The sequence below is a fragment of the Myxocyprinus asiaticus genome, chromosome 17, assembly GCF_019703515.2.
Source record: "Myxocyprinus asiaticus isolate MX2 ecotype Aquarium Trade chromosome 17, UBuf_Myxa_2, whole genome shotgun sequence".
Classification (NCBI taxonomy): Eukaryota; Metazoa; Chordata; class Actinopteri; order Cypriniformes; family Catostomidae; genus Myxocyprinus; species Myxocyprinus asiaticus.
Window position 1 is genome coordinate 24,271,329 of NC_059360.1, and position 22,536 is coordinate 24,293,864.

General features: G+C 42.5%; 2 protein-coding genes across 3 annotated transcripts in view; one reads left to right on the forward strand and one right to left on the reverse strand.

Annotated features, from left to right (window-relative positions):
• The window catches only part of nhsl1a (NHS-like 1a), a 95,309-nt gene extending 83,338 nt beyond the window's left edge, over window positions 1-11,971 (reverse strand). The window contains exon 1 of the mRNA XM_051723376.1: window positions 11,146-11,971. Within this exon, the coding sequence (XP_051579336.1) occupies window positions 11,146-11,446 (301 nt within the window). The 5' untranslated portion in view covers window positions 11,447-11,971. The remainder of the gene's footprint in view (window positions 1-11,145) is intronic.
• Window positions 11,972-18,308: 6,337 nt separating this feature from the next.
• Window positions 18,309-22,536, forward strand: part of itsn2b (intersectin 2b) — a 53,872-nt gene continuing 49,644 nt past the window's right edge. For both annotated transcript variants that reach the window (XM_051723372.1, XM_051723373.1), the window contains exon 1: window positions 18,309-18,503. The gene's annotated coding sequence lies outside the window, so the exon portion shown is untranslated. The remainder of the gene's footprint in view (window positions 18,504-22,536) is intronic.

Genomic DNA, 22,536 nt, shown 5'->3' on the forward strand with positions numbered 1-22,536 from the left:
AAAAAATTTTTTATTTTTTTTTTTTTGCATTACAGTAATCAGAATGACATTTCTTCGGATTACAGTAAGGGGATTCTGTGGGATGGGTTGATGTGCTTTATTGGAGCAGAGGAATCCAGCAACACTTGCAGTGACAAACTTTATTGGACTTTAAAATAAATAACACAAACCAACGTGTTTCGGCTTGTAGGTTTTCATCAGACATACACATTTAAAACAACTTTGACCAATGATAGCACACTTAAACAAGCAATCATATTGGGCTCTGGAACTGAATCCAGTTGATGCCTCCCTACTAATTTTAAAGTTAAGTTGCTGGATTCCTCTGTTCCATTACTATTGTTTCTATACATGCACCTTGTGAGTGGGTAAAGTAGTGCCAGATCTACTTCTACAACTGACATGCTTTATTGTCATGAAAATTATGTCGCAAAGCAAAAAATTATTGGTTCTAAAACAGGCTTCATTGTCTTTTTGCAAAATATATGTTTATTTTGTTTTTCTTTTGATTGTGTGGTGAAATATGCCCCTGACATGTTCTTGATAGGTTTTATGACAGTGAAATAGAAAGGTAGTAAATGGTGTGTAAATACTAAGCCCTCTGCTTCCATTTATAAAACTCACTTATATCCCCTGAATCTGCAAACAGAACCAGTTCCCAACAACAGCTTGCAAAAAGGAAATACAGTAACTCCTAAGGGTCCATACAAATCTGTCATAAAATAAAAACATGCACACCAAGATGAACTTTGCAGCAGTTGCAGTGAGTCATCCATTGTCTGGATGGGAGAGATATGTGGTACAACTGTCTAAACAACATGATGTCACAACAGAGTCAAGAGTGCAAAGCTTTCCCAGATGAGAGAAACAGCACACTGGTCATGAGTTATATTCCATTCATTGGGTGGGAATATTATACATAAAACAAAAACATTTTCAGACCTGAAAGAAATGTAAATGTACATACTTAAAAATACATTTTTCCTTAGTGTTAAAGCTTAAGATGAAAAAGAACAGGAAGGAATAAAGAAAAGGAGCAAGAAGTGATCATGTTATGGTGAAAAGTAGGTAGCATTCTGACTACAATCCTTATACCTGTGTAGTTAACAAGTAACTCCATGTTACATATGTGCAGTTACATCTTTATAACAGTGGCTAGAAACGGTGTAGTTTTCAAATACCTACAATGCATTTACAAAGCAACTATTTTTTTCATTTTGTTTTTTTATATATCTTGCCATTATTGTGGAAAGTATTGTCAGTTTAACAGTGTGTTTACTTGTACAGTTTATTGCTGAGAGCAAAATATTCAAGAAAGTGTTCCTGATCTGAATATGGACCACTTGTGAAATTGGATATATCCAGTATTTTGGTCTGGCCATTTTGAAATTTTAAGCAATCAACCCTCTTCAGGGTAGATTTCATGTCTCAGCATACAACGTTATGTATTTCCTTCAAAATGGACCTCAGAGGATTCTAAACAGATAACAGATTTTCATGGATTTGAATAGAAGGTTCATTCACCAAGGTTGCAGCTTTTAGATCTAAAAAAAAACTCTCTGCTCACATTCCATTATTCCCCATCTAAGCAGAAAATAAATAAAAAATAAAACAATATCAATGTCCATTCCATCTGGAAAAAGAGAGTAGGTAGAAAAGGAAAAACAATTTAAATAGAACTGTGTAGAGAATAAACAAACATTTTTTCCGATGTTAAAATGCTTTCTCCTCTCTCAGGCATAGACAAATTAAAAGTAAGCCATTTGTAGGTTGATTTCGCTATCAACCAAGAAAATCACTTTGTCTCAGAAACATTGTTGTGTATGTTTGAGAATTCTGACCAGTCCAACCAACATGATCACACAGGAACCAACATGCTGCTTCCAAACATTCATGCACCCTGAAATTGACCCCATTCTGCCAAATTACTGACAAACCCCACCCCCATCAGATATTTTTGCATCAATTCAAACATAATCACCTTTCTCTCTGGCGCTACTGATAGAATGTCACGAGAGCAACCTCTTTAGACAAGGGTTCTGGTCCCAAGGAAACAACTAAATAATTGAGTTTACATAAACAATAGTGAGCATGATTTGGAGGTTGCATTTTCGCTCTAATATTTCATTTTTACCCTACTGATGGTTAGGTTAAGAATATGCCTTGCTGTTGACTGTATTACATATTATACAACTTTTGGCAACACTCTGTGGACATTTTCACAACACTTTCAGTTTTGGCCGCTGGGGGCAGTGGTTCGAATTTGGTAAGCACAGACTGATTTCAGCAGCAAAACTTTCGGACTACTATTGCCAAAATCACAGTGCTCTCAGTCTGGCCAGACATAGCAACAATAGCTCAACCAATGGCATGAATTCTGGGTGGGACTATCTGTTTTACTGAGCAATGGCAAATAGGGGGATTGTTTTTGCAATTCTGCTTGGTGTCACTAGTGGCACAAAATGACACACTTCAGCTTTAAAGGAAAAAGAGACTTAAAATGAGGGAAATATCACAAAAACACAAAGAAAGAGGGTGTGTATCCATCTGGCTGTAATAGAAACAGTGTCAAAGAAAGCCTTTGTGATGAGGACGAGGGCGGGGCCAGGCCATGAGTGCGCATGGCCGGACCCCAATTGGGCTAATCAGCTGAGGAGAGGGATGCGGTGCAGCAGTTCAAAAGAGAGAGAGCCACACGCAGCTGCTGTGTGTGTTTATGTTTGTGTCATTTTAAGTTTTCATTAAACATTATTTTGACTGTTCAGCCGGTTCCCGCCTCCTCCTTGCCCATTTTAACCCCTGTTACATTGGTTCCGAAACCCGGAAAGGGGGAGGGATGCACTGTCGTGGAGTCCTCGTCACTGCCGTCCGCCGAAAGGAGCAGCTCCACCACTCCAGGCGGCCGGCAGTGATCACCTCCTCCCCTTGCGGATGGCGGCCATTCCTCCACATCCAGGCGGCCGGCAGCAACTCGGGGGACGGCCACCATCTGCGAGGGGAGGAGGGGATCACTGCCGGCCGCCTGGAGTGGTGAAGCCACTGCCAGGGGTGGAAGGACTCGCTACCGGCCACCAGAATGCGGAGGGGCGTTCCATCTGCCAGGGGTCGGAGGACTCGCTGCTGTCTGCCCAGAAAGGAGTGGCTGTCATCCACCAGAAGGTGGAGGAGTGATTGAGGACCAGGCGAAGGTCTGTCTGGGAACTGGCTCCCCCTCTTTCTCTCACTGTCACTCCGCCTCGCTCTTTCCATCTCTCTTTTTCCCTCCCCTTGTCTCCCTCGCAGGTCTCGAGAGGTGGGGAAAGCCTGCCAGCAGGCGCAGCCAGAAGAGCAACGTGTACGTCATGCCGCGGTTTCCCCGGCCTGAGGCAAAGGAGGGCTGGGCCGGGCTGTGAGTGCACATGGCCAGCCCCCAATCGGGCTAATCAGCCGAGGAGAGGGATAAAGCCGAGCCAGATGCAGCAGTTCGAGAGAGAGAGCCACACGCAGCTGCCGTGTGTGTTTATGTTTGTGTCTCTTTAAGTTCCCTATCTATCACTCACTCGATGTTGTGTCGATGTAGTGACACTAGGGGTCACTCTTGGGAGCCCGAGTCACCTCTGGTCTTTGATAAAAGGCCAATGAAAATTGGCGAGTGGTATTTGCATGCCACTCCCCCGGACATACGGGTATAAAAGGAGCTGGTATGCAACCACTCATTCAGATTTTCTCTTCGGAGCCGAACGATCATGCTCATTGAGCTGAATTCTACTGTTCATTCACCTCTGCTGGATCTCATGGCGCATTTCAGTGGCTTCTCCCTCCTCTGCACTGGTGCACTGCAGAGAACGCCCCTGGGCGCTTCAGCAGAAAACAAGAGAGTATATTTTCTGAAAGAGCTTTTTTCCTCTAAAAGAGTATATATTTCTTTAAAATTGCGGCACACATGGAACGTCTTTTTAATTTGACTTTCCGATTGTGTGTTATTCCTGGTTATGGTCGTTATCTCTCAACTTCGGATGGTCATGATTGCTGTCTTTCGTGTCTGGGTGCGACCCACACGGAGGCAGCGTTTGTGGACGGTTCATGTTCTCATTGCGAGAACATGACCATGGCAACGTTGCGGTCGTGGCTCCCCACCACGGTCCTTCTACCTATGGGTATGAGGCCAGTGCGGCTAGCACTGGGGGCGATTTGGGGACCCCAATGGGCTTGTCTCCGCTGGGTATCCCCCCTCAACCTGGTCGAGATGAGCGAGGCCGACAAGACACGGTTCCTTGCTGCCCCCATTTTCCAGGCTGGCCTATTCGGCGACACCGTCGAGGACTTTGCCCAGCAGTTCTCAGTGGTGAAGCAACAGACGGAGGCAATCCGGAACATCCTGCCCCAGCACGGCTCAAGATCCCGCACCCTGTCTGCTCGTCGCCAAGGGCGTCCCCCTGCGGTGACTGCAGAATTCAGCCCGGACCCGGTGTGGAGCCAACTGCAGGAAGCAGACGCCACCCGTCTCACAGCCAGTGCCTAAGAACCCACAGAGGTCGTCAAAGCGTCCCTGAGACGGGCAACCCAGAGACGAGGTAACCCACTCACCTGGAGCTAGTAAAAAGACCACTCCATCCCCCGGTGGAGGGCCGGGCAGAAAATCTTTTGTTGCCTTTTTGTTTAATTTCGCCGCATGCCCAAGTGGCTGCGGTACCCAACAGTTCAGCAAAAGAGCGATTTCCTTCCTCCCTGGGTCACATACCCAGTGTGTACGGTCGTCACCATGACTACCGTCCACAGGTTATTTCTTGCAGGATTGGCGCTACAGCGGTGGCCTTTCCGCCCCTGAGCGCCCAGCTGTGGCACACAGCCACCCCCGATGTGGCAGTCTCCACGGGTTACGAGGACAGGCCTCTTCCTCCCCCATCCCAGGCTGTTCCGGGGGTGGTCACAAGGAGCCAGGTAAGTGCTTCGATGTCCCTAGACTCAGCACTGCCACGATGTGGTGTGGCACCTCGAGCTCCGCCCCACCACGAGGTCCCACCTGCCACTACGTCCGTTGATGTTGTCCCCTTGGTCCCTCTTGCGCGGAACTTGGACGCGTGGCTCGCGCTTTCCAATCCATCGTGATGGCTGATCTGGAAAAGCCGTCTTTTGTTATACGCTGGAAAGCAGAAAGTGAAGGACGACCCCAGCAGCAGTGAACCCCCATGTGACGCTGGCAAAGACAGGGGCGCAAGATGACCCGGAGGCCTTTCTGGAGCTCTTTGAGTGCACAGCCCAAGCTCTGGAATGGCCGCAGGTGCAATGGGCAGTCGTCTCCTTCCACTGCTGACCAGGGAGGCCCTGTCGACAACCTCCCGTGCTGAAAAAAGCCATCCTGCAGTGGGTCGGCCGTAGTCCTGAAGAGCATCACCAGCAGTTCTGATCCCTGACTCTAAGCTCCGCGACACCTGCCGGCGGTGGGTGCTGGCTTAAGAGCCCAGCGACGTAGAGGGTGTCATCGATCTTGTGGTACTGGAATAATTCATCTCCCAACTACTGAAAGGAACGGCGGAGTGGGTCCAGTGCCACCGACTGGCGTCACTGGATGAAGCAGTACAGTTGGCGGAGGACCATTTAGTGGTGTACCCGGGGGCCGGCACGCCCCGCTCTCCTTCTCTCTGTGGTCCCTCCCCCTCCTTCTTTCCGACCTATCCCGTTCCCCCAGAAACAGGGCACCGGTACTAACACTCCTGTCTCTCTCTGCCCCGGCTCTACCCATTCTTCCTCTCAGGTGAGGGAAGCTGCTGCCACTGGTGTAGGCATGAGGTTTGGGCCGGTCTGTTGGAGTTGTGGTGAACAATGCCTGGTGATGGAGTTGGGGACGTTGATCTGGGTCCCTGACACTCCACAGGCCACCCCTGATCGAGCTAGGATGTACCAAATACACGTGAGTATTGGGGGGTACATACCAAGCCTTGGTGGATTCAGGTTGTAACCAAACCTCCATTCATCAATGCATGGTTCAAAATGGGGCATTGGATACAAATAATCGGATGAAGGTGAGGTGTGTGCATGGGGATATTTACAATTATCCTGCAGTGACCTTCACTATTCTATTTTGCGGGTCAAAAGCATAACATTGAGGCTGTGGATAGTTCCCGCCTCACCCATCCACTAATTTTGGGAACTAATTGGCTGGCTTTTCCCAAATTGTTAAAGGGGTTGTGTATGGATGGGTCCTGTAATACAGTGGGACGGTGTGGGGTGTGAAATGCACTGACAGGGGAGGCGGAGCTGGAACTCTTAAGCACTTGTTTGACCATGTGAAAGTAATTGATGGTCAAAGCCTTCAGCCATGCATAGCACTCACATATCCATATTTTTTAATTATAAACGATCAGTTGTATCGAGTTACGCAGGACGCTCAGACAAAAGAAAATACAACCCAGTTGTTAGTAGCAAGGAGCCGTCGGGAAATGTTGTTCCAGGCAGCTCATCATAGTCCGATGGCAGGTCACTTGGGACAGGGGAAAACACTAAGCTATCTCATGGCCCATTTCTATTGGCCAGGCATTCGTGGGGATGTTGGCCGGACAGCTTGGTCGAACGATTTAATAAGACTTTAAAAAATATGATTTGTAAGTTCGTGCATGAAGATGCTTGGAATTGGGATAAGTGGCTCGAACCCCTGCTATTTGCAGTACGAGAGGTCCCGCAAGCCTTCATGGGGTTTTCCACATTTGAATTGTTATATGGGCGTAAGCCCTGTGGCGTGTTAGATGGTGTGAAGGAAAATTGAGAGGAGGGACCTTCACAAAGCAAAAATAAAATTCAATACATTCTTTTTTCTTTTCTTTTCTTTTCTTTTATCCCCTTTTCCACGACCAATCCGCCAATCTGCGCATCTTATCATGTGGCTCATTGTGCATGACACCGCGGAGACTCCGCATGTGGAGGTTCATGCTACTCTCCGCGATCCACGCACAACTTACCACGTGCCCCATTGAGAGCGTGAACCACTAATCGCGACCACGAGGAGGTTACCCCATGTGACTCCACCCTCCCTAGCAAAAGCCAATTTGGTTGCTTAGGAGACCTGGCTGGAGTCACTCAGCACACCCTGTATTTGAACTCGTGACTCCAGAGGTAGTAGTCAACGTCAATACTCGCCGAGCTACCCAGAAAAAAAAAACATGGAGAGAGGTGGTCTCCAAATCCTTGGCGACGGTAGTTCCGGAGAAAGCGGAGCTCAGTCCGGAGGTGAGTCTAAAAGCCAATCAGTTCACTGCGGTCACTTGTGGAGACCACCTCTCGCCGTCACAATGTACGGAGGTTGTCAGATTGCAAAAAAGTTTCTCTGACATGTTTTCGCCTCTCCCCGGCCGCACTAATCGCATAGAACACCACATCGAGACAACCTGTGGGGTAGTGGTACGTAGTTGGCCCTACCGCTTACCCGAACACAAGAAATAGGTTGTACGGGAAGAATTAAAGGCCATGCTTGATATGAGAATAATAGAAGAATCCGACAGTGATTGGGCCAGCCCAGTGGTTCTGTTGCCTAAGAGCAATGGCTCAGTCCGATTCTGTGTGGATTATAGAAAAGTCAACGCTGTGTCGAAATTTGACACGTATACAATGCCTCATAATTACGAACTGCTCGATCGGTTGGGTGTGGCTCGCTTTTACTCAACACTGGACTTAACAAAGGGCTATTGGCAGATCCTCTTAACGGTGATATCTCATGAGAAAATGGCCTTCTCCACACGGTTTGGATTACACCAATTTGTGACCCTTCCATTCGGTTTGTTTGGGGCCCCAGCTAAGTTTCAGCATCTTATGGACAGAGTCCTCAGACCGCACGCTGCGTATGCCGCTGCTTATTTGGATAATATCATTATTTACAGTAATGATTGGCAGCGGCACATGCAGCATCTGCGGGCAGTTCTGAAGCAATCCCGAAGAAGTGCGCAATTGGACAGGTGGAGGTACAGTATCTGGAGTTCCACTTGGGGCATGGGCAGGCATGACCCCAAATTGATAAAACCGCAGTGATCGCGACCTGCCCGAGACATAAGACCAAAAAGGAGGTGAGACAGTTCTTGGGGCTGGCTGGCTATTATCGGAGGTTTGTGCCTAATTATTCGGATGTCACCAGCCCGCTGACTGATCTCACCAAAAAGCGAGCTCTGCAATACCGTTTCAATGTTCACAGTGAGAGTTGGGGGAGATAAAAGACGGCCCAGTCCACATTAAAGAGGGAGAGAAGAGTGACACACCAGAGACTGTATATTTGTGATCAGAGACTTTTTATGATTATTGCTGAAAAACTGGACTTGGTTTCAATTTATGCTGAAAAGCAGTTTTTGTTTGATATATGCTGGACAGCAATTTCTGTTTTATTTTAATAAAATCTCACTTGGATTGTGGAAACCGGCTCCCGCTTCCTCCTTTATCTGCCCGACAACAAACCTTTGTTACAGTAAATAATACTTGATTTTACTTTAAAGTAGTTATTGTGAGAATAAACAGAATCAGACCAATCTCACTGACCCGTCTACATGCTCTTATGAAGTTTATTCCAGGGTTTTTGCAGTAAGCGACATTCTTAAACATCATGTAAATGAGAATGCCATTTTTCTTAAGCCGTTAAAGGGATTTAGAGAAAGCGATTTAACACAACTAGGTTTCTCCTGGAGAATGTGACCCATATGGCAATATAAACACATAAGCGGCTTTCTGAAAGTGTTGCAGTGAAATTTCATGATGTGGAGAAAGCTACTTTCTGACCGATTCACATGTATACGGGAGTAACGAGTAAACCGCTAACAGCGCATGTAAACGCGAACATTGCTTTTGTGTCGTAAGCAGCTTTCTATCAATAAATGGCTTTCTGGTGTTCATGTAAATGAGCTCACTGTAAATTTGGTGACAGCTGGTTGAAATATCTTCAGCTAAACTTAGTCTGTTCTTACAGAAATTCGATCCACTGCTCCCAGTGGCTGAAGCAGGAAGTATTTTTTAACGTATGGGCATGTATGAGCTCCAGTTTCCAGGTGAAATGTCCACAGATGGGGTGACTAAAGCGAGTTGTAAAATGAGTTGTTTTTAGTTGTAAATGATGTACTACAGTAAAGAAGAATGCATACTTTACTCCCCAAACTCCAACCCTAAACCTAACCGTCAGTGGAGTAAAGATGTAGATGTCTTAGAGTGAAAATGGAACCTCAAAAATCGCACTCATCATTAATTACATAAAAGTGATTGCTTCCTGATTTCAATTCTGGACGAGAACCTGGGTCTCTGAGGCTGCTGACACAACACGCTATCAGTTGCACCACAGAGAAAGGTAGGCTAAACATATTTGAACTGATGCAAAAATGTCTGATAGAAGATGCCGCTTGTCAGTAACTCTGCAGAATGATATTGGAGCATTTGGTAGCAAGATGTCGACTTCCCTTTGTGATCATGTTGACAGATAATACTAGAAAAATTGGACAACATATAATGGATTCCCTTTAGACTTTTCCATATCACACTGTAATGATGATGATTAGGCTGATGTTATTTCTCTGTGGCTTAACGTTAAATTATTCTGATCATTGAGTTTCATCTCCATTCTACTATGAAACTCCACTGTCAATAGGGTTCCATTTAATATACACCAGACAGGGAATCGGCCAGGGCTGGACGTCTGCAGCACACATGTATCCACTTATCGTCTGTTTCCTACACTCCACTCACCTTACTTTGGGCTGAGCTCATTGTTTTCTTTGGAAGTGAAAGCATTGCAGGGAGTTGGTGAACAAAAAGTGCAACATATTGACCACAGAGATATACAAGAATATGTGGACACAGAGAAGGCACTGAGAAAAAGGAGATAAGGAAGGCTCATTATACTGCCAGCGTGGACAAATCCTTAACAAAGCTCTCTTTGACAATGTATCTGGTTTTGAAAATGAATGAAATATGTTCTTGGAAAAAAAAAAAAAAAGTAAATAAAAGTGGCAGGGCTACTTGCCACTTGGTTAATATTAGTATGTTTATCTGATCTGTAAGGACAAAAATTAAGTATATATATCTTTGCATATGTGGTAGCTCAGCGGTTAAGGCTCTAGGTTACTGATCAGAAGGTCAGGGGTTCAAGCCCCAGCACTGCCAAGATGCCACTGTTGGGCCCTTGAGCAAGGCCCTTGACCCTATCTGCTCCAGGGGTGCCATATCATGGCTGACCCTGCACTCTGACCCCAGCCTAGCTGGGATATGTGAAAAAGAAGAATTTCACTGTATATGTGTGATAAATAAAGAAAATTATATAAATTAAATTATAATTATAATAATAATCTTTGCCTTGTGTTCCTTTGCACCTTACAAGCAAAGCCATTATGCTTTGCGATGTATTATTTGCAAGGTTTTTTAAAGGAATATTCTTGGTTCAATACAAGTTAAGCTCAATTAACAGCATTTGTTGCATAATGTTGATTACCACAAAAAATAATTACAACTTTTTTGCCATGATGATGTAATGTAAACAAACCCTAAAACGACTGTAGAAATTACGATTTAAACAACTTTACAGCACAAATAATACATGAGTTTTAACAGAAGAATTAATGTAAGTGCTTTTATAAAATTATAAGCTTCACATTTCTGCTTTTAAACCCTTTCAGAAATTGGCCCCATTCCTTCCATTTTAAATGCCTCACCGTAACCTCATTTACGTAACCAAAAAATTGCATTGTGACAATGGTCTCATAACAAAATCTCTGCACAATCACTCACTGTATCAGGCTTATTACTCTATATGCAAGAGAAATACAATCCAAATAAATCCCAGAATGGCCAAAACACCTTTGCGCTTTCAAATAAACTTGAGACCCCAGAATAGCACATCTCATTTAATGGTGTGCCAACCAACCATTATAGTTGCCACAGTCTGTCCCACTAACCTCTATGGATTCTATCCTAATTGGAGTTGCAATTCAGCCTTTAGGAATGCAAAGTGTTGGGCAATGGGAACAGCATACAAAACTGTATTTTCAACTACAGATAAATGTGCAACCACAGGTGTCATGAGATAAAAGTGCAACATAGCAAAAGTAAATTTACTCCCAAACAATGCCAAGCATCTAGACAGATATGTGGAATTAATTATCTGGAATGATGCATTGCGGTTGAATGAATGCAAGCAAAACAACTCACGGATTCTGATCCTCTTGTGGTTGAGTTGTAGTACAGTCTCCTGCAGAGAATCCAACCTGTCCTGCAGCGCAGAAGCTTTATTGATCACCAGAGCTGCTTCGGTGTGAATCTCCACAAAGATGCTGCTGGCGTGTTGCGACAGATCGGACAGCTGACGGAGTATGTTCGTCAAAGTTTTACAGTTCACAGCATCCAGGGAAGGAAATACATCCCCATTAAAAACACCAGCATCAACGTCTAATCCGTCTCTATTAAACCTGCAGAGGCTCCGTGGCCCCACTATTCTCTTATGAAACGGCATGTTTAGTGAAAAGATCCAGTTTTCTTCGTTCAATCGCAATTAGTCCGCTTGTCCGTTAAAAGTGTGAAGTGTTCTGTATTCAGGTGACTTAACCTGTTCTGCAAACATCTTGACATCCTGCCTCATGATTCAAAGGATCCTGCTTCCAGCATTCTTCTGAAGAGAGCTTTCTTAAACTTTCTTCTAACGGGATCGACAGGGGAAACTTTCAAAAGCTGGATTCTGGAGGAGGACTGTGCGGATCTGGAGTTTGAGCCCAACAGTGGACCTCTGCTTCAGAAATTTAGTAAATAGTTAAATGGCATGAAAAGATGCCTTACACATTCATGCCGAACAATTAAATAAACGGAAATTATAAATGGTCGGTTTTGATACTGATTTTAGATTTCTTAATTTAATTGGCCTGAGTTTCAGGTTTTGTGGCTTTTTGGCACCTCGAAGGTCCACTGAAATCAGGAGAGACTTAAGGATGAAGCCAATCTTTTGACACTCGACCCATTTGTAATAGTGTTTATTTTATGTAGCTTACCTTTGCAGAGATCGTATTAAATAGTTTGCTAAAATTAGGAGGACTGAACATTAAGAAAGATTTTCTATAGTTTATTTCTTTGTTTATTTTGCTTAAACCTAATGGAAAAGATAACATTGTAATGTGCTGGTGAAGTGCGCCCTCGTGTGGTGTTTGACAAATAAATAAATAAATAAATAAATAAATAAATAAATATTGGCCACCTACAGGATGTTTCAATCAATTAAATTACATTTTGTGTGTTTATTCTAAGAATATACTACAACAGAAAACATTATTTTTATTTATGTATTTAAAGACACATTTTATATGATACTCAGGATCGTAACGTATGAAGGACGAATCCTGCAAAAATAATAAAGAAATAAATGCACCAATCAAAAATAATGGTTGGGGAAATGCAAAAGTGTTTAAGGAAATACAGAATTACTACATTTTTTTAATTACTCATTTGTTTCTGTTTGCAGTTCCGTATTTATTTTTCCTTAGAGCAACCTGCTGATGAGATGTCAATCAAACATCAGTAAACGTGCATGCATAGACGAATTAGGGATGTTAGCAGCTACATTTGACATGTAGAATCATTCATTCTCGAAAAATCGTCTGTGCATGCATCCACTCTGAAGAGGTCATAATCAGCAGAAAACGTAGTTCTACTTTCAACCGTGTCGGCGAGCCTTTGTAGGTCTCTGGCTATGTTGCTAGTCTGACTTCTCTCACTGTAGGATCTTAATGCACATGCAAAATTTGTCAACAGCAGCGCTACGATTATCAGCAGTTGTGTTTGATTGACATCATCTCATTAGAATGTTGCGCGAAGGAAAAATAAATACGGAATACCACAAATACAGAAATAAATAAATGATTTAAAAAAAGTAGAAATACATAATTAAAAATCAACTTTCAATTTTGCATTTCCTTTAACATTTTTGCATTTCCACAACCATATTATTTATGTTTTATATTGTATTATGCATTTATTTATTATTTGTGTATTTCTTTAATTATTTGTATATCTCCTTTATTGTCTCTTATTATGTATATATGTATTTATGCACGAATATGTGGATTTATTTATTTATTGCAGGTTTCTTCTTCCATAAAATGTATCATGGCCTGTCTAGTTATCACTTTCCAGTGGCATATTTATTTTGATGAAATAAGTATATGTTAGGTATATGTTTTATAATATACTGTGTATACAATATAAATACTAAAGTTAATTCAAGGGAATTTTATTTTTCATTTAAATTAGTTTTGGAGTCATGAAAACTAATTTTAGTTTAGTTTCTTTTTTCCCTGTGTACCTTTTTCACAGACTGTGATGACGCGTTTCCGCCTTATTTAGAAGCGTAATCTCGCTTTTTTTTTTTATTATTATTATTATTTTTAATGTTATACATTTTTTAAATATTGAGTGTACATTTATAACATTATGCTTTGTGTTATATTACCCTGGAATTAGTTTAAAAAAAATTAATTACCACAGCTGCGAGGGGGTTTCTATTACAGCTGCTGAGAGAGTGACAGTAAATTTGGCATCTTCTCACATCTGACTGCCTTAATCCACCGCTCTCTATTTTTTTTTTCTTCTTCTTCTGGAAAGTCATATTGGATTTTTTATTATTATTATTATTATTATTATTATTATTATTATTATTATTTTATTATTTTATTTTTTGCTCGGAGCAAATAAGTGAAAAAAATATTTGCTGTGATCTCCCATTCACCGCTGTCGAAGTTTACCCTGCAAACGTTTACTTCCGCGTTTAAAAGTGAAGAAGGTCTATTATATTAGATTTTTTAAATTATTATTATTTTTAAAGGGATAGTTCACCCAAAAATTAAAATTCTCTCATCATTTACTCACCCTCATGTCATCCCAGATGTGTATGACTTTCTTTCTTAGGCTGAACACAAATGAAGACTTTTAGAAAAGTATCTCAGCTCTGTAGGTCCATACAATGCAAGTGAATAGTGATCAGGCCTTTGAAGCTTCAAAAAGGAGATAAAGTCAGCATAAAAGTAATCCATACGACTCCAGTGGTTTAATCAATGTCTTCTGAAGCGAACCAGTTGATTTTGGGTAAGAACACACCAGAATATAACTGCTTTTTTCATTGTAGGCTACATCTTGCCAGTACACTGTCTAGGAATGATCATGATTTCAAGCTTTATTACACTTCCTAGTTCTTGACGCATGCGCGGAGCGCTAGATGGCGCTATAGGAACTGTAATCGAGTTGGAAATCATGATCACCAAGGAGACAAGATGGATAAGATGTACAGTGAAAAAAGTGGTGTAGTGGACTAAAGCACTGAACTGATAAGTGGAAGGTTGTTGGTTCAATCCCCACAGCCACCACCATTGTGTCCTTGAGCAAGGCACTTAACTACAGATTGCTCCAGGGGGATTGTCCCTGTAATAAGTGCACTGTAAGTCGCTTTGGATAAAAGTGTCTGCCAAATGCATAAATGAAAAAGGAGTCACATTTTGCTCTGTTCTCACACAAAACCAACTGGATCACTTCAGAAGGCATTGATTAAACCACTGGAGTCATCTTGACGCTCAAGATGGTGCTGAGTATGGCTGCTGCGTTGTGAGCTCTGACACAACATAGTAGTGTTTTGTTTGTTTTGTTCACAATTCTTATGTTTTTTTTGTCTTGGATGTTGTCTGCCTTATTGTCTATGACAGACAAACACTTTTGGACATTGGTTCAGCAATTTCACACCGTAAACCAGACTTCAAATTTCTCAATGCCGACCCGCTGTTTACAAACACGCAAGCGGAGCCCTTTGTCTGGGCAGCATGGCCGCGGAAACGCAAATGGAAAAAGGGAAACAGAGCCGGCGTTCTCATCAGAGTAAGACGCCGTGCAAATCGACCCCCGCTACCCACTATTCTACTGGCAAATGTTCAGTCTCTGGATAACAAGCTCTGCGAGCTGAAAGCGTGGATCTCTTTCCAACGAGAGACGAGGGACTGCTGCATTATCTGCCTTACGGAAACTTGGATGTCTTCGGAGATTCCAGACTCAGCCATTGAACCCGTGGGGTTCTCCGTGCACCGAGCGGACAGAGCGAAAGACCTCTCAGGTAAAAGCAGAGGAGGTGGTGTATGTTTTATGATCAACAAATCCTGGTGTGATCGGAGGAACGTACATTCTATCAAGTCTTTCTGCTCTCCTGATCTGGAATTTCTTATGCTTCTGTGTCGACCATTCTGGCTACCGAGGGAATTCACAGCGGCCATTATCACAGCTGTGTACATTCCCCCACAAGCCGACACAGACCGGGCACTCAAGGAACTGTATGGGAGTATAAGTTCATTGTGACCGAGGACTTTAATAAAGCCAGTTTAAAATCAGTCGCACCAAAATACCACCAGCACATTAGTTTCAACACACGAGGGGACCGGGTTTTGGACCATTGCTACTCTCCCTTCCGGGATGGCTACAAATCCCTCCCCCGCCCACCATTTGGCAAATCGGACCACTCTTCCATTCTGCTTCTGCCCGCTTACAGGCAGAAACTGAAACAGGAAGCACCCACCCTCAGAACGATCCAGTGCTAGTCGGACCAATCAGATTCTACGTTACAAGACTGTTTTGATCACACAGACTGGGAGATGTTCCGGTCCACCTCTGATGACGACATCGAGCTTTACGCTGATAGCGTAATGTGTTTCATCAGAACGTGCGTAGAGGACGTGGTTCCGACCAGAACAATACGGATCTATCCGAATCAGAAACCATGGATAAATAACGATGTTCGCACGGCACTTAATGTGCGGACCTCCGCTTTTAATTCCGGGATTGCGGAGGAGCATAAACAAGCCAGTTATGCCCTCCGAAAAACCATCAGAACCGCAAAACGCCAGTACAGGAGCAAGATTGAAGGACAGTTTAACGCCACCAACTCTAGAAGCATGTGGCAGGGAATTAACATCATCATGGACTTTAAAGGGAATAAAAACTCCGCCATGAACACCGCTGCCTCTCTCCCGGATGAGCTAAATACTTTTTATGCTCGTTTTGAGGGAAATAACACCGCCCTCGCTGAGAGAGCTCTCGCGGCTGAAGCTACAGAGGTTAGTTCACTCTCCGTCTCTGTAGCGGATGTAACCCGATCCTTCCGACGGGTGAATATCCGCAAAGCCGCAGGCCCAAACGGCATTCCGGGCCGCATCATCAGAGTGTGCGCGAACCAGCTGGCTGGTGTTTTTACGGACATTTTCAACCTTTCCCTCTCTTTGTCTGTAGTCCCCACATGCTTTAAAACATCCACCATTGTGCCTGTTCCAAAGCAATCAAAAATAATTTGCTTAAATGACTGGCGTCCTGTTGCTCTGACCCCCATCATCAGCAAATACTTTGAGAGTCTAATCAGAGATTACATCTGCTCTGTGCTGCCTCTCTCTCTAGACCCATTGCAGTTTGCTTACCGCAACAACCGCTCCACTGATGATGCCATTGCATCTACAATACACATTGCTCTCTCCCACTTGGAAAAAAAGAACACTTATGTGAGAATGCTGTTTGTAGACTACAGCTCAGCATTCAACACCATAGTGCCCTCCAAGCTAGATGAGAAACTCAGGGTTCTGGGCTTAAACAGCTCGCTGTGCAGCTGGATCCTGGACTTCCTGTCAAGCAGACGCCAGCTGGTTAGAATAGGCAGCAACATCTCCTCATCACTGACCCTCAACACTGGAGCCCCGCAGGGCTGTGTTCTCAGCCCACTACTGTATTCCTTGTACACACATGACTGTGTGGCAACACATTGCTCCAATGCCATCATTAAGTTTGCTGATGACATGACGATGGTAGGTCTGATCACTGACAATGATGAAACAGCCTACAGAGAGGAGATGCACACTCTGACACACTGGTGTCAGGAGCACAACCTCTCCCTCAACGTCAGTAAGACAAAGGAGCTTTTGGTGGACTTCAGAAGAAAAGACAGAGAACACAGTCCCATCACCATCAATGGAGCACCAGTGGAGAGAGTCAGCAGCTTCAAGTTCCTGGGTGTCCACATCACTGAGGAACTCACATGGTCCATCCACACTGAAGTCGTTGTGAAGAAGGCTCATCAGCGCCTCTTCTTCCTGAGACGGCTGAGGAAGTTTGGAATGAACCGCCACATCCTCACACGGTTCTACACCTGCACTGTAGAGAGCATCCTGACTGGCTGCATCTCCGCCTGGTATGGCAATAGCACCGCTCACAACCGCAAAGCACTGCAAAGGGTGGTGCGAACTGCCAGACATATCATCGGAGGTGAGCTTCCCTCCCTCCAGGAAATATATACAAGGCGGTGTGTGAAAAAAGCTCGGAGGATCATCAGAGACTCCAGCCATCCGAGCCATGGGCTGTTCTCACTGCTACCATCAGGCAGGCGGTATCGCAGCATCAGGACCCGCAGCAGCCGACTTCATGATAGCTTCTTCCCCCAAGCAATCAGACTTCTGAACTTTTGATCTCCCATGATCAAAATACATCAGCACTGCACTTTATTACCCTTACTCTTATATCTCACACCGGACTGTCATAAACTATATTATTATTATATTATATTCTCTCTTAACAACTGACTATCAGCCGACAGCCTGAATGTCAATACAGTACAATACTGTACATTCTATATATACTATATATACTTTTTTATATATTTTTATTTTTTATTTTTATTGAATAATGTGTATCTATATAGTGTGTATTGTATACTGTGTAGTGTATGTTATTATTTGTATATTGTTGAGTGTAATTATGTGTATATTAGACTTTAAATTGTGTTGTGTTAATTTGATGTTATTGTAAATTGGTACTGTCTCATCACTGTCACGACTGCTATGTTGATCGGAACTGCACCCAAGAATTTCACACACCATTGCACTTGTGTATATGGCTGTGTGACAATAAAGTGATTTGATTTTTGATTTGAGTCTGATGGACTATGTTTATGCTGACTTTAAAGACCTGATCACCATTCACTTCCATTGTACAGACACAGAGCCGAGATATTCTTCTAAAAATCTTTGTTTGTGTTCTGCAGAAGACAAAAAGTCATACACATCTGGGATGATATGAGTAAATGATGAGAGAACTCACCTTTTATTGGAAATTATTTTTGAAGCGATTTTACAGCATGACTGTTCTCCCTTCGAAATGCCATTGGGAGGCGAATTTATCTCGTTTGGAACGCAGTCTCTTCAGTGTGATGTGTTTTTCAACAGATAGATGGCAGCAGTGTGTCAGCTACACATTGCACTGAATGGCACTCAGCCCCTCCCATCAACTCTTAAAGCGCCCGTCCCAGTCGTCAGCCATGTTGTTTGTCTGACAGTACTGTATAGCGACAGGTTGTCAAAGATTCTCAATAAAAGCACTACTTAAATACATACAAGACACTCTGAAACCCGTTTATCGTACAACGGATATCTGAGGATAAGGAAAAAGGATATGTTTTCTTCCCAAGAGATGTCGCAAAGTCAGTAATGCCCATTTCTCCAATGATGTGTAATGTGAGTACCTCCTGTAATTCTTCTCTAATGTCTCATCATTTTGTAATGATGTTTAAAAGTCATTATAATAATTAGAATATGTATTATACGTTATATATATATATATATATATATATACACAATACATGATGCATATAATGTTCAATATTTTAAACTCATTATCATTAGGTTTCACAGTTGCTGTGGTATCAGTAGTTTTGTTGAAAATGTGTTCAGTTTCGCACACTTCAAAGTCTTTCAGAGCTTCATGTTACATTAAGACCTCGTTGTTTACCATATATCACGGTTCTTTTTAAAGAACTATTTCAAAGCGCTTTCAAACATACTTGCTTGACTAAAACCTGCAGGGCCAGCCGCAAACTCGTCTGTCTGCCTTTTACCTACAGAATTAAAAACAGTGTATGATGCAGCTGAACAAAACATGTTAAAGTGAGTTCTGTTCGCTTTTATGTTGGTTATTTTAATGCTGAAGTTATTCACATGGATGACCAGTTAATACTGATGGGCTAATAGATGTTTGTCATAAAGAATATGTCTCAGAGGGCGACCGATGTAGGTGTTTTTAATTGCCGATGCCAATATCGACACATCACATAATTTAATATAATAGTAAATGGCATATACATAAATTGGCAAAAAAATAAATAAATAAATAAATAAAAAAAAAGAACTTTTATTTAGATAATATTTACTCAAACTTTAACTTTGTAAAAAAAAAAAAAAAAAAAAAAAATGTGTGTGTTTTAGATGGTAGATAGCAGTTTCTCCTGGTTTCTGTTTAGTCATCCCATTTTAGTAGCCTAGTTGTTTGCACATAAAGAAATTGGAATTGGCCAAACGGGAACATTTATCGGAACTCAGAATATCGGCTGATTTATCGGACTTGACCACCACTCATCTCAGAACCTAGTGAGTTCCCTACCTAGACTGTATCTTTGGGAATCATAGTTGTGCAATATCTCTGGCTTATATCCATGAATCAGGTCAGAGTTTCATGTTCTTTCATTGGTTTTCCTCCATCTGCCTTTCAAAACTATAGAATGGATATCTAATTGAAAATCAGTTTAATTTGAATAGACCTGACTTCACTTAGGCCGGAATGCACTGACAGTAGTAAGCTGCTATGTCCCTGTGCTGAAAATGTATATTTAAGATTATATTAGGCAAATCAAATCTTCAGTGTAAATGCTGACTGGGCCCTAATGAGTCCTTATCTGTCTTGTCCTTGGCCTTGGTTCAGTCAAAGAGAATTACTTGTCAAAGCATAATGGCGTTTAATTTTTTTTTTTTTGTTTGTTTTTTCCTGCTCTTTTAAGGTTAATGGTCAAAGACATGCTCTATGAGGCTACATATGTTAATGTTAAGGCTATGTCTCATCTACCAACTCATATTCTATGTTATTATACTTGTTCTTTTTTTTTCTAAATACTTGTCGAATATCGCATGTATTTTTTTCATAGCTAGGAATCCGTTCTGATCAGACATGCATCACTGTTGCTTAAAACAGATCATAGTAGAATTTGATATGAATTGCTAAGTGGAAAAGACATGTCTCTGGAGATGTTGGACATCTTTAAAAGCCTTTAAGAGGGTCCAGTCCACTGATGTTTATTTGATGTTTATGTAGAGTGTGTTTACTGTCTTGACAGCTGTCTTACTGTTTGTTCAGGCTTTACTGACGTGACCTGCATAACCACCTAGAGATGCAGCCTCAAAGCCTTTTTTTTGTTTGTTTTTTTTTTCAGGGTAAAACATTTCTCAGAATCTAAAAAAGCTTTGGCTAGTTATCCAGAGGAATCTCAAAATATGGATGTAATTCAGTTACATGGACAACATTTCTATTTGACATATTTTGGGAGTAGAGATTTGCTTAGTCTATAGATGTGTTACCTAAATCTTATCTCGTCTATCTAAATTGCTCACAGTATAAAAATAGTAATTTTTATAAAAATGTATCAATTAATGGAGAAGAAATATGAATGGACTGTACTATAGGCAAACAAAACCAGCAGCAATCCCCCTCATCATCTCTGGTAAGATTGTCAGATTCATTTTTGTTTTTAAATGAACAAGGCACTACCCACTCTTCTACAATCAGTGCTTTCATTAATAGAGAATTCAGTGGCAAGCACAGAAGTGAAAGGTCTGACACACAGACAGGGTTTGTTGGTCTTAATGTGGCTTAATGTCCTCTCTGACCACACGGTTGCAGCTCCAAAGCATTCACACAATATATGACCGCTCTATGTCCTGTTTTGTTTTTGCTTGCCTCTCACTTCCTTCATTTCTTTGTGGTTGTTACATCACACACAGGGTGGAGGTAGGAGGTGGTGGAACGGCCCCATTATGACCTCACAGTCTATCTTTGAAACTCTTGCTTCATACACATCATTAATACAAAGTGTGTGAAGGTAGAACCACAGAACTACAGTGTTGGATTGTGCCAACACTGTCTGTGCTGCAGTATTTCAGCAGACTTTCAATACCATTTTTTTTTTTTAAATTGGTCACTGACCATTGAATGAAAATGGATGAGGGAGAGATCTCGATTTGTTGTGTTGATGCCCACTGCTCTGTTTGGATCTAGTTGGATCTTGGATATTCACCATAGACCAGTCGAAGCAATATTTCCCCAGCTGCATAACATGCAAAGCCTCAATAAACAATCATCCCAATCAAACTTTTGACAAGTTAAGTTAACTGGGAGTTCATCACTCCCTTGCTCATTGGATTCTGGATTTTTGCAAAATAGAACACAGGTAGTTAAAATCAATAATAAGTTCTTAGAAACCTGGTCTGTAAGTACGGGTGCTCCACAAAGTTGTGTATTATCACCTTTATTCTATATACACTAACGACTGTACTTCACATTGTGATTCTGTAAAAATATGTATGTTTGCAGATGACACAGTTGCCTGGGTAGCTCAGCGAGTATTGACGCTGACTACCACCCCTGGAGTTGCGAGTTCAAATCCAGGGTGTGCTCAGTGACTCCAGCCAGGTCTCCTAAGCAACCAAATTGGGCCGGTTGCTAGGGAGGGTAGAGTCACATGGGGTAACCTCCTCGTGGTCGTGATTAGTGGTTCTCGCTCTCAATGGGGCATGTGGTAAGTTGTGCGTGGATCGCGGAGAGTAGCATGAGCCTCCACATGCTGGGAGTCTCCGCGGTGTCATGCACGACGAGCCACATGACAAAATGCGCGGATTGACTGTCTCAGAAGCGGAGGCAACTGAGACTTGTCCTCTGCCACCCGGATTGAGGTGAGTAACTGTGCCACCATGAGGTCCTACTAAGTAGTGGGAACTGGGCATTCCAAATTGGGAGAAAAGGGGATAAAAAAATAAAATAAAACAAAACATTTGCAGATGACACAACACTGGTTGGTTTGATCACAGAAAACAATGAATCAGCCTACAGGAATGAGGTGTCCTTCCTGACTGACTGGTGCTGTGCTAATATCCTCACACGGAATGTCTCTAAAACAAAAGAAATTGTGATTGACTTCCGGTGGTGACGGAATGTCCTTCTGCCAATGACCATAAATGGCCTTGAAGTTGAAAGAGTACACTGCTTTAAGTTCCTCCCAGACTACAATTTCTGCATCTCTGAAATGGGGTGACAACTTAACACTTATTATCAAAAAAGCTCACCAAAGGCTCTTTTTCCTAAGACAACTCAAAAAGTTTGGAGTATCAAAGGATGGTATACTTAATTTCTATAGGACAGTAATAGAAAGCATACTTACTTTTTCAATCACAGTGTGATTTGGCAACTCACAGCTCAGCAGAGGAAGCTAATTAGTGTCATTGTACGCTCTGCCTCAAGAATTATTGGATACAATCTCACTGCCATTTCTGACATCGATGTGGCCCCTATGCAGTGCAAAGGGAAGAAAATTCTGCAAGATTCTACACATCCCGCCAGTCACCTCTTAACCCCTCTTCCCTCAGAAAAATGTCTTAAGAGCTATTACATTGAAGTCCACACCTTGATAGTACTTACTGTAATATAATTCACATACTTAATTCTTTT